Here is a 12,840-nt window from a genome sequence, read left to right on the forward strand (position 1 = left end):
AAGGAGGAGAGGAGTGGCTGCTTTGCGGGCGTCTTCTTGGACGGCACGAGACGCGAACATGCGGCACGAGACGCAATCATGCACAACGAGGATGTGGACGGTGCCACTGTCGATGCCACAGATGATATCGTGCGACTAAAAATGGTCCGCATTTTTTGCCGGCTTGGTCCGACCCACAGCCCAACACACAGAGCCACAGTTTGCCTGCTCGTGAGAGCCTTGCGTTCTAGCTTGTTTCAGCTTCAACCGCGTAAGTAGTATCTTTTGGCTAATGTATACGCGCTACTTTTATAAATGGTTAAAGCTTTGTTGCTTACACAAAAAAGGGTAAGTTTGGTTGAGCAACAATGTCAAAACTTTTAAAAAAAGTTCACTAAAATGTTCAAGGGTATTACCCAAAGCCAGTGGATTAAATGTGCGCCTGCAAGATGGAGCCAACTGAGAATTTCTGGCTGTGGGGGCTGCTGTCTATTACAACAGTTCTGAAGAGTAGCCACAGGACGGCTTTTTGTGTACATGTATGCCAACATAATCATGTATATTAGAGCAAATGTCTTCACTGTGACGTAGTGATGTTAGTCGTGAAATATAGATGTGCGGAAGTGTATGTGCCCTGTTGCTGGAATGGTATGAAGCCTTTGTGTTCTGTACATGCTGTAAATAAACTTTTTCTAAACAGGACGGCTTTAAGCTATCCCATAGTAGAGTACCTAGTACTCTAAATCGTTACCCACTTTTCCGAATACATTCCTTTTACCAGATGGTTATCTTGAGCTTAACGCAGCTTCAGAAATTGTGACCTCTTTCTGCTCTCTCATTGCAGACAACCAAGTACCTAACGCCGTGAGTACTTTCTCGAAACACAAATTCTCTCTATTAAACAGTGAAGCCAAGTGAAAAATAATCTCTGGCTGTGCGCGCTGCTGTCAATTGCAACAGTTCTGAAGAGATTTCTTTTACCAGATATTTACCTTAAGCTCACCGCAGCTTCAGAAATTGTGACGGCTTTCTGCTCTCCCATAGCAAACTACCAAGTACCCTAAAGCCTTGAGTACTCTATCGAAACAGATATTTTTTAATATTAAACAGTCACGAGCGTAAGTGCGAACAAATTTATCTGCATAATTTTAAAAATGCTGCCTTATGCTTTCCTTTGCAATTTCTTTATTGAAATGCTTAGATACAAAGTTATTCTACAGCGTGTCCCGTATTCAAGTCATGCTACTTACACATAAGTCTGCATGTTTACATTAATAGGTGGCTGTCTTCACGAGCGATTCCTTTCAGAGATATGATGTTTTCACTTTCAAAAGTTTTCGTATCAGACACATGAGTCTGTCTCGCCACAGACAGTTTTTTTTGCCTGTGTACTGAGCTTTACGCACAGTTGCGAAAACCCATGCAGTATCGAGGCTCACAAACTAAATCTAAAGCGCTTGGCCGAGAATGCCACCACAGTTGTAATTTTTTTTATCATGTACTCGCTTACTGATCATGTAGTTTCAGGCTTTCCTAGCAGTTATTTTGGTACTTCACCTAAACGAGTTGAGGTTAATTGCAACGGGCTGAGGTTAATTGCAGAAACCAGTACTCAGAATGCAGCATTGCAGCAATGGCACTGTTGCACTCGTAACTATACCGGTTTAGATAGTCCAATTGTAAATTATTTTCCTTGCGTTTGATTACACCCGAGCTTCATTAACTTGTATGTGGGTATGATGTACGAAGCCACACACTGACTCGTTGAGGCGAAGATGGTTTATTTTTCACGTGGACCTCGTCGCTGCGAGCGTCATCGAAACTGTTCTCAGCACTCATTTACAATTTCATTCGTTTGATTTGCAAGTGGCACGAAGTTTGATCGGACCAGCAGTTGATAGAAATTGTAATATACGGCCACATATTTCCGGGTGAGTATCTGTATAGAAGAAACATTTACTTTAGATACACTAACATCTCGGCATTTATCTGAATATTTTGTGTAACCATATATCTTGTTCAACATTCTGTGTATGTTAAACAATGTATTGAGAGGTTTTATGGGAGATTCAGATACCGTATTTTTCAGCGAAGAGCGCAACTTTGTCAAATCACCCGAATAATCTGCATAAGAAACTGTGATGTAATGAGTGATTACGAAAGCATCCTAATTTTACTTATAAATCTTTCGGACACATGTCCTAATCCCGAAGGGTACGCCAAGTTGTAATGAAGTTAGAATAATCAGCGCAAAGATTTTTAGCACTGACTTCTTGGTGGAAGCGGTAAAAACAACGAATGCCTTGCTGTAAAGCACAATTTCCACACTGACTTTTTCATCCAGACAGAAGTTTGCCCATCAGATTATCACAGCTTTCTGTAGCTCACTCAACTTTCTCTAGCAGTCACTCAACTTTCGCTATCAGCTCACTCAATTTTCGCTAGCACCTTGGCAGATTTGCATCACAGCATTGGGCATATATGACTACTGTATCACGTATGAATAGGCACACAGGGGGCTCAGAAAAAGGCGATACTCGGCCGCGAAGCAAGCAAGCTTGTCCTTGCTATAACGTCACTTCACTGCTAGTGCCGCGCTACCGGTGTTCGTTCTCGGGTCTAATAGGTGAATCGAGAAACATGACTGACGCACTGAATTGCGCGTGAAGTCACCTTATACTGGAGAATTTAAAACTACGAAGAATAGAAAAGATGTTGGAGCACGACGCGTGGAGCACGACGAAGCTTGATGGCCTTAAAGAGGACGCCTTTGTCGAGAGCCTGGTTTGTATTGCGATCGCCGAGAATACTAGAAGTAGACTGTTCAGGAGCAGCAGCGAGTCGGTAAGACCAACGTGTCTCGCTTTTGGGAACAGCCAGCTGAATTCGACGCCACTGTGTCCGGTTGCGTTCACTGGTGTCGTTTTTGCGGGCGTACCTCCCACATTCACCTTTGAAAAGGTGCGAGCTATTTTTTTTCACTATTTTGCGTAAGCAACTAGAATTCTGTCCAAAGTTATTTCTCAGAAAAGCAGGCCAAACTGAATTAATCCTTAAGACAGTCATGGCAGTTGCGGCCGTAGGATTACAAAGAATGGGAACAATGCAGACGCGCACGGTCGTGGATTTCTGGCCATTCTGGCGTTTTCGTTTTCACTTCACTTCTCAAGTGGGAATGTGGCCTAAGTCTGTACAACAGTCTTTATAGTAAGGTCTGGTATCGAGCAAAAAAAAGGAAAATAGGCAACGCACCTCGCGGAATGTAGCGCTCACTAAATATAATCGACCAAAATCATTCGGCCTTTCGCATGCAGCTCACGGCTCAAAGTTTAGTAGCAGCGTCCGCCTCGGTAGATGAGTGGCTAGTGTGCTCGGCTGTGAAACCAAAGGTGTCGGATTCGATCCCGACCGCGGCCGTCGCATTTTGATTCAGACAAGCGGTACGTCACGTGTGCTGAGTGATGTCAGTGCATGGTAAAGAACACCAGATAGTGCAAACTTCTGGAGTCCTCCACTACAGCGTCTCTCACAATAGTATCGTGATTTCCGCACGTGAAACACCAAATAATATTTAGATTAATTAGTAGTCCAGTTACTCTGATAAAACGACTTTGCATAATATCGCTCGTACTAAAACGACCATGCCGTAAATGCTCTTACCGTAACCCTACTATTGCAAGGAATGTACTGCTTCTGCCACCCAAATAAGGACTACAGGTGTAGATTTCAGGTTGAAGTTGCGCACCACGCTCCAGATATCAGACTTACATTGAACTCCTGCCACACCCTGTCATATCGTAGCTCTTTTAAAGAGCAATCAGCGTATACGAATTATATCACGTCCGCCCCCACCTAAATTAGTGGTGGAGGGTGTGGAACTTTGTGAAAATACTTGAATACATTCTCTGTAAGACTTTTGACCAGCTTAATTTCCCCTGCATATCTATAGCCTGCTTTAACGTTCAAAAATTATCAATCTTGTGTATGCTTTCAAGTTCGTATATACTCCGAAAAAAACAGACCTTTGAGTTGTTTGTGTAAGTTGTCACTTCCTATAGTGTATGAGTCTCCGTAACCAAACACATGAAGTATATGTCTTTGAATGTCGTTTTTCTGCCGATTGAAAGTCAGGGCACGCTGACGAAAGTTACCTCGTCTCTTTAGACAAATTCGATGCAGCACACGTGAGGACTCACCGAAGAGAGCAACGCATATTCATTTTGCCTTCTCAGAGCGTTGGCGCGGACACTCGACCAACCTCAAAGGACCTTTCATTTTTTATATGTCTTGGTTAAGCCCACCCAGATCGCGTTTTTCAAGCCACCACTCTATGTTGGCGCTCACTGAACGACCTCATAAAGTTATTCACCCGTCCATCTATTATACAGGGTCCCTTGGTATATATCATTATTGCTTTTGTAGTAATCTCCCGAAAAATGTTATTAGTGAGTTTAGCATGCATGTGAATGTGGGTGGCAGTACGAGAAACACGACATTACGAATTTCATTTAAAAAGCTTCCTGCATCTACAAAACAAGCACATGCCAATAAATTGAAAAGCAAAAAAAAAAGCGTACTTACAATCGTTGGCAACATATGCGTAGAAATTGACAACGCAAGAGTGCGCAATCTGGCCCAGAGGAGGTGTCACCATTGATATGGCACTGCTTGGCGCTGGCGCATCTGCAATTTTATTAATATTGAACTTCGAAGTAAAAATGTGTGTTTCAGTGATATTAGTAGAGGTGAATACGCTAAAGCATGCTTGCCATCTTTTTATAGCGCAGTTGGTTCAAACATGGACTTTTCTTACCAGCATTGAGTAGCGAATATGCTGCGTAGGCTCCATCCGGGTTCAATTTGCTATCACTGCTGGGGAAGAGTCCGTTTAGCTTAGCGCCTCGAGCAGTCGTTCGCTTCCATCCAAAGCGTGCATTGGTCTCTTCATTTTCCAGGCCACACAAGTCTTTCGTAAATTCGTCGCAGGCTCCTACAATGAGATGGTCGTCTCAATACTTGCAAGAAGAAAGAAACCTCAGCCGTGAAGGGTGAAGCGAAGTTTACGATCCCGCTTCACGCTTAAGGAAATATAAGGGAGTAAAATTTTCATACTATAGCAGGTCCTGTTTAAATATTGGATATATCTAGGAAACTATATAATAAATGTCTTCTTTTCTGGCTGTTGTTAAGCCTTTAAGTGGAACCTCATTATAGTAGTTAAGAGGAGATCGGCCTGCGCCAAAGAAGAGCAAATGTGCGTTGCCTTTTTTATTTTCCATTTCCTTGTGGAGGAGAGTTTCTATAGCCAACTGCTCAGCAACTAAGCGCACCTCGCATAAAGCCAGTCAGAGAGAGAGAGAGAGAAAGCGAGCTGTGTTAAACTTAGAAGCGAGAAACAGTTATCACAAACCAGTGAACAAACGCCAGTGAATCAGCGCTGCTTTGGCCGATACCAATATCTTTCGCAAATATTTATAAAATATTGATTTATTCAACTTAAGCACGGTTAGTGATAATGGTCTAAGGGCAGTCTAATATAGGAGGAGGTGAGGGGAACCAGGAGCGACATTTTCAAGAACTCATATTCCTAATTGCAGGTCATGCAGGTTTGCTACTCCTTTGTCCTTACTACATTGTTCAAGAATGTCCTCGCTTCAATGAAAATATGATGGCAAACAAGTAATATGCTTTGTGAAATATTCTTTCACAAGAAATGCCGAAATGAAAAGTTCACTTTGCCATAAAAGTGCTTCTGTCCGTTTCAATGAAATGATGACATCTTTTTGTGCACTTTCATTTTGATCAGTTAGCAAAAAGCAGAAAACAAAGCAGCCCCTGAATGTACAACGATGTCGACACTTGGTAGAGAGCGCGAGGAGCCGGCTTTGCTCTGCTGAACGGCGCCTTTCAGCTGTTGCGATATGTGCCGATGAGCATGCGCGGCTTAATTGTTTGATATTGGCGCTCAGGCCAGAGAAAACTGTAGCTCTGGTCAACCTCTCTGCAGTCCTGTAAATACATTTTCTCTTTTTGCGACTGTTAAACCAAAAGTAATGTTGGTAAGCTCTTTTATTTCGCCAGCTGTGCGCATTACTCAAATTTATCACTTTTTTATATGACTACATATCCCTAAACAGCAAGAAAGCGCGCAATATTTTTCCCTGAAATAGTCCGACTCAGGGCGCTTGTGCCATCCAGATGCTACAAGCGTCCGGAGGTAGAGTCCAAGTCTAGTTAAACACGGGCACTCTTGAACGTTTCCACTCGTATATGGCAGGTCAACTTGCACCGTAGGCAGCGCAAGCTCAAGCACGCCCGACACGCCATACCCTAGAACCACCGCGTGGTGTCGCCCCACAGAAGAAGACTGACTGCTCATGTGCTCTACACAGGCGTGTACGGGGTTGTACTTATTTTGTCATGACAAAAAGAGAGAGAAGAAACTCAGCATTACGCGATGCAATTTAAGCCCACTGTGTTGGTCCAACACGTGATCGAAAGCTGATAGCTTACTGTGGGTTTTAGTCCTATCGGATAAGTTCTGTTTTTGAAACACCTCCACGAGTCGGCCAAACTGCACCAAGACAACACACTTCGATCGAAAGACTACCGGGCACTACAGACATGAGTCTCGGCGACTCTCGTTTACTGGTTAATCTAACCGCAAAAGAACACGTGATGAGTCAACACTGTTGGCTTCAATAGGGGTTGGCTGGCCTAGGCTAACTACATCATGCAATGCTTCATCATCTCTTTTATCTTAAGTCATGTAATTTATTATCTGGCAAACCTTGCTGAAATTCCTGTCCCTCATTCTTAGTGACTCATTGTCAAAATACGAAGGAGCATAAAGAATGCATTGACAGAAAGAGGGGGCATTCGTTTATGCATAATAAGTAATAACTTAGAGTGTTTTTATCAAATATCTTGTTAAAATTTCTGCCAGAAAAACTTTGTAGGACTTGTTTGTCAAAAAGACAAATACTTTTTATGTGCACGCTTTGCTTTGTAAACATTCCACCACCTCCCGTTTCGATAAACTTGTGCGCAGTCCACGATATAATAATTTACTTGTGGACGCCTACTTCAGCGCGCACTGTAAGAGAAGCGGCACCTGTCAGATAATGTTCATAAGAAAGCATCTTCAACATTATTTGCTTAAAAATAAAAATTTACCACATCTAGTTTCAGCTGAATTTCTTTGCATTTCTCTGCATGTCTTTGGGTGCGAGATATTATTGGAGCCTGGTATATTCTATAATTTATTGGGTGTTTAAAATTGGTGTAACTAGTTCGCATATAGCGTTTATTTGCCTTTGGGTTTCTGCTCAAGTTGTTACAAAAACATTTATCTCGATTACTGTTGGTAGACTTGTGCATCAGCACCACTTTTACTCATGTCCCTCATAATGTATTAGCTATAACCAGAAAACTTGAAGAAAAAGGCGTACTCACCTGGCTATATGTAGCACTTTACGTAGCAAATGATTAGGTAGGTCATCAGACCCGCGAGCAAGAGCCAGAGCACAAATAAATTTCATCTCCTCTAGAACAGATACGGTATTTGCAGACGTGCGGTTTTCTTGAAGGCGGGGCTCTGCTTAGATTACCTTAGCTACAATACTCTGAATAGAAGCCTCAAGTAAAGCATATTGTCATGGCTTCCATGGAAACCCAACAAAAACTGTTTTATATTTCAGAGAATACAGAGTGCGCTCTAGTGTTTTTTTTAATATATTCCGGTGTTAAACTCTGCTGCTTATAATACAATACTATTTACTGAAGATGCTGGATGCTAGAAACAAGGGCGTACTACATTTTCTGCCTTACTTACCACTTATGTGATATACCATTATAACACACCCGCATACATTAATAGGAATTTTCGTAACGAATTTATTTAGAGACCTTGATCACAAAGAACTCTTCCGTTTGCTTGGATTACGAGTAAATTATAAATTTATTATATGAGCATTCTGTGATACGATATTGTATTACTGAAATTTTCAAAATTACAAATTTTTGGAGCTTTCTTTATAAAATAGACCTGCAAGTATAAAAACTGCTCAAAATGACTGTGTTTCATTCACAGATTTTCAATATGCTGAGATCGCCGTATTGAATAGCCGTGCTTCTATAAATTTGTGAGTGATTTAGACAACTCAGTTGTCACGGCAATTTCACATGTAATCTAACATGATGAGAAAATACATGGAAATTATAGTGTTTGTGTCTCTAATGCATCAATAATAATGCTTACCACGAGTGTCAACATTCGGGATTCGCTAGAAAAAAGCTACATCTGGTGTATGTGTCAGCAAATATATGCATACCACATTCGGCTTCGTCAGCCTCGTTGGAGCAGTCATTTTTGAAGTCACACACTTGACTCTTTCGAATGCACTGCTTGCTGTTGCCACACTGGTATTCGCTGACGTCACAGGTGAATGCTGGTGGAGAGGGCGTCGAAGCTTCTGGCAGTGCTTCGATAAAAAGTTGAGCAGTGTTAAATACCTATAATACACTCATATAAAAAGCTAGATATGAGCTTCTGAAGCATACATACGGTTAGCAAAGAGTGAAAGCAACTCTTTCAATTCAAGTATTTTAACAGCAAAGCAGTTTATTCTCGAAAAAGCCTAAACAATCTGGAACAGAAATTGACATTATCATGTACCAGCATGCACTCTTTTCGTAGCCTTCAACATCTTCTTCCTGCTGCATCACTCGTAAAATCCTAGTGCCGATTGGTCTGTTGTAGGATGCATTAAGTTTGACGTGCGAGAAAACGAGCACGTAGAGAAGGACAGGAACAAACGCAGAGAGGAAGAAAGAGACAAACAGAAAGGGAAAGAAGAGCAATATTTTTGGCCAAACATATTTTCGGCGAGGCGGAACCCAGAACCGCGTGCCCACGACGCGAAGTCGAGCATTGTAACCACTTGGCTGTCTAGGCGCACTTGCAAAGCGTACCATTGCCCTATTAGTGTTGCGGTAGCAGCATCGTCGTCTGAAACCACCGAGACGCTCGCTCTTGCACAATCCGGGCACCATTAGCACGTGCCTTTACGTTCTAGTGTTTGAGTCAGTCATTAAAAACCTCTAATATAGGTGGTCGTAAAACTTGGCTTCGGTAGTCTGCGAAGCCGCCCGTTGCCACAATAGTGTATTATTGCAAGAGGATAGGAAAGCAAAGGCAGCGTGAGGAGCAGATATGTGAGCGTAAGCAGGAGAGGAAGCAGGAGTGTAGATAGTAAAATATAGCATGGTGTTGTATAATATAGTATAGCAAATGTGGAAAAAGGGAGTAGTTCCACGACGAAAGAAATAAAAAAAGGAAGAGTAAAGCAAAGATTTAGGTACTGCAGTATTTCCAAGGAGGTGAAAAAGGGAAGTGACAGTGAGAAAGAAGAATAAAGTAGGAAAGAGGGTGAAAAATAGCATGGCCTTGTAAAATATTTTGTGAGGTGAGAAAGGAAGTGACGTTAAGGAGGAGGAGAACACCATCGGCTCCTATGTCTCCTCAGTCAATGAAACACTAGTTTTATGTAGCTGCCCCAAGTTTTTTTTTCTCTCTAATTTAGCTTTCCTAATTTTCTTCAGAAGATTCACGCTATAGGCTCGACACCATTCATTCTTTATGCATCTATAGTTCACCAAGGTCCTCTGTAACAAGTGTCGTCAATCCTTGTGATATCCGGACAACACGCGTGCTCGCTCAATGCGTTCAGCACTAGAACACTGCTGACTCCATCGCATTCATACCATGTCTAGGATGCCAATGTCCCCATAGCATCCCTAATGTATCGCTTGCTAAATTAACACTAAGTACCCGCCATTTCAGCATAGCAGCGAATATTGAGGAAGCAGGCTAAATTACTGGAGAATTTCAATGGCTGACTTGGAGCAGCTGATGGGCTCTGTGAGCGAGCACTCTACTCTGGCGTAGAGCAACGCCTCCTGGTCCGCCATCGGGACACATTTTTTTTGCCAGAGCATGCATGGAAGTAAAGGGGAAGTGGAAGTCCTTGAGTTGCCCAGAATACCTTGCATTTAGGTAGTCAATTGCCCTAATTTCGCTGTCAAATCGTGTTGAGTTACCACTCTCACGTAGTTATTTTAACGTCGTTGACGTGATTCGATAAACTTCTCGTGCAGGGTCTTGAGCTTTCCGACTCAGAGGTGTCGCAAAACAAGCAAAAGTGGTGGTGCCTCCGAGCGGGTGAACGTGTTAAAGGGAGTGCGGCACTCCTACTTGCGGACTTGCACGTTTTCCTACTCTTCAAGTGACTCCCGCTCTGAACCCACTCCGATTCTCTCATTAGAACACTTTGCTATCGCCCTCGCTTTGCAATTGAAACACTCTTGCTTGAAAAGGAGCAGAAGAACTTGCTCCAATTCCGCCATTGAAATCCAACACAAATGAAGGAAAAATGCAAGAACACCTTAGTAGTTAAATTTGGGAGCATGGTAAACAAATATATTTAGTAAAAATTATCAGCGATTCCTCAGTTCGGGATTCCTCGTAGCTATGTTACGGCACGTCACCTAAAATTTTGATTTTCTTAAGTATTAAAACTTATTTTTGTGTACCTTGTGTGAAAATAAAAGAAAACTGGACATCCATTTATTTCATCATATTTTTGGTTCAAGGTATTTTATCACGGGAACCTGCCAAAAATAATAATGTCATACACACGAATGAAGTATGTAGCAACATGAAAGTGACCATGCCATATGAGAATGCGTTCAGGTGAAAATTGTGGGTATTTGCACGCCATGCAGCAGTGGTACTCACCTTTGTGGTAAGGCCCACAGTCTTCTGAAAACGTTACGTCATCAATGGCAACGTAGCCGGATTTTCTGGATCTCCTGTGCTCTCCAATAAACGCAATCTTTCACAGAAAACAATGGAAAATAATTACTTTGCTAGATTATCGGCATGCATGCACATCGTTGCTTGCAATGGTTGATCAATCAAATAGACAGATTTTACTGAAAGCAGGCTGTTTGAGTCTTATCCAATCCTGTATCCAGTACTTTTCCGCAAGTGTACAAAAAAGTGTCAGCAGTAGGAAGCACTAAACGTTGTTGCGAAAGACGGCGACGCCAACACGGTCCCGAAGGCGCCACTGCTTCCAACTCCGCCGGGAAGGTCACCAGCCGTTTGGTAGCGTATGTTTCTCAGCTCGCGACTGCTTCTGCGCAGAGCTGATAAGACGAGCGGACGAGACGACGGTGAGTTAAACAAGGTTTATGTACAGCATATATACAGAGGCGTTACAAATTCGGCACTGGGGCCGACAGAGACTCGGAGAGCCGAGCTCCCCTCTCTAACACATAGGTCTGCTCTCAAACGGGTCTGCTCTGACACACATGTCAGCTTTTACCTAGGACCGCCGACTCACACACATGTCGGCTCTCCGACATGGGGGCTGCTCTCTCGTAGGACCGCCGATCACGACGCACCGCAGGGCTTCTTTTATTTGCACCGGGTTCAACCAAAATGTCCAATCAGAAGCGCCGCTGGTCGTCAGGGCAGATTCTTCCAATGGGGTCGCCGCTGGGCCACGTCAGACCCCCAGACACGAGGACGCCGGCTCGCTGTCACGTGCGCTGCTGACTCAATGCACGTGGGCCAGAGAGGCGCCGCGCGTGTTCACGCCGTTGAGTTGTTCGCGTCAGGCGGACTGCGGGCTGGCCTTGACCCAGATTGCCTTTTTCAGAGGCACGGACGTTTGACGAGGACTAGCTGGCATAACATCACCCCCACCGCCAGACAATGCACCGGAAAGACGAGCTGCTTCCACGGGGCTTGGATGTAAGGTGCGCTCGTTCGCCAGGTCCCTCCAGGTTCGTATCCAGGGCCATGGAGAGAATACAGCTCCAGACTGTTCCGGGAACACATCCCATTTTTGACGACGGATCCCAGCTCCACTGGCTTGTCGCCACAACTTGTCGACCAGCTTCACTCGTCTCTTCTGACCATCTTCAGTTTCAGCACTTGTCGATGGTTCTGCAACTTGCCAAGAACGGATCGACGACAACACACGACACACGCAAGTGCCTTCGGTCACCCGACAGAACACCAGACAAAGTATAGTACAACATATACCTATATTCGTGTCTATTGGAATTTTGTTCCCTCTACATCAAGAGGCACATGTGGGACACAAGACTCTTAAAGTAAGAACTTGAATTTTTCACACTTACAACAACGCAACGAATTAGAATACCACATGAAGTTGGCCCCTTGAGATCACTCTGAACGAGAGCGCTCAGCCCAGGTCGTGATGAGGTCAAAATTTTGCCCCGAATCGCCAGCCAGAAACCGAAAGGTTGAGAAGGTACTAGCTAGAACGCACTGCTCAATGCACCTCCATTAGCGTTTAGCTTTCCTTTTTTTTAGCGAACGTCAAAATTGCGCTGTGGAGCAACGTGCTCCACCTCAGTAACCGGCCACTTTTAGGCGACGATACCTATGCGGCACCAAGAGCGGCTCACACTTGCGACATTCCACAGGAGAACAACGATACGGCTTGCTAGGGATTGGTTCCTCACAAGTTAGCTCTATTTCGTGTTCGATCACCGTCGTGTCTCCGGGACGGTCCGAGAACACGTATCCAAACTCGGAAACAATCCTGTTCAGGTCCTCCTCCTGGACTTCACTTAACCTAGGCTTTAGGTTCAACTCCTCCCAGATTACTTTCGATCCCCCTTCGAATATATCCCTAGAACTCCAAATTTCTGCTCCCTCTTCCTCTGAAGCCTTCAACTGCTGATTGACGACTGCTTTCAAGTTGTAAATTTTGTCCGGCCGCCTTCCTAATTTCACTTCATAATTTGAATCGCAATGCTTCG

General features: G+C 43.7%; 1 protein-coding gene across 2 annotated transcripts in view; it reads right to left on the bottom strand.

Moving 5' to 3' along the window:
* The window catches only part of LOC119169732 (MAM and LDL-receptor class A domain-containing protein 1-like), a 336,454-nt gene that overhangs the window by 70,255 nt on the left and 253,359 nt on the right, over positions 1-12,840 (bottom strand). For both annotated transcript variants that reach the window (XM_075886851.1, XM_075886852.1), the window contains exons 43-46: positions 10,778-10,874; positions 8,313-8,462; positions 4,793-4,969; positions 4,561-4,662 (exon numbers count right to left, since the gene is read on the bottom strand). In XM_075886851.1, coding sequence (XP_075742966.1) covers positions 4,561-4,662; positions 4,793-4,969; positions 8,313-8,462; positions 10,778-10,874 — 526 coding nt within the window. The remainder of the gene's footprint in view (positions 1-4,560; positions 4,663-4,792; positions 4,970-8,312; positions 8,463-10,777; positions 10,875-12,840) is intronic.

The sequence above is a fragment of the Rhipicephalus microplus genome, chromosome 2 (assembly GCF_043290135.1).
Source record: "Rhipicephalus microplus isolate Deutch F79 chromosome 2, USDA_Rmic, whole genome shotgun sequence".
NCBI classification, from domain to species: domain Eukaryota; kingdom Metazoa; phylum Arthropoda; class Arachnida; order Ixodida; family Ixodidae; genus Rhipicephalus; species Rhipicephalus microplus.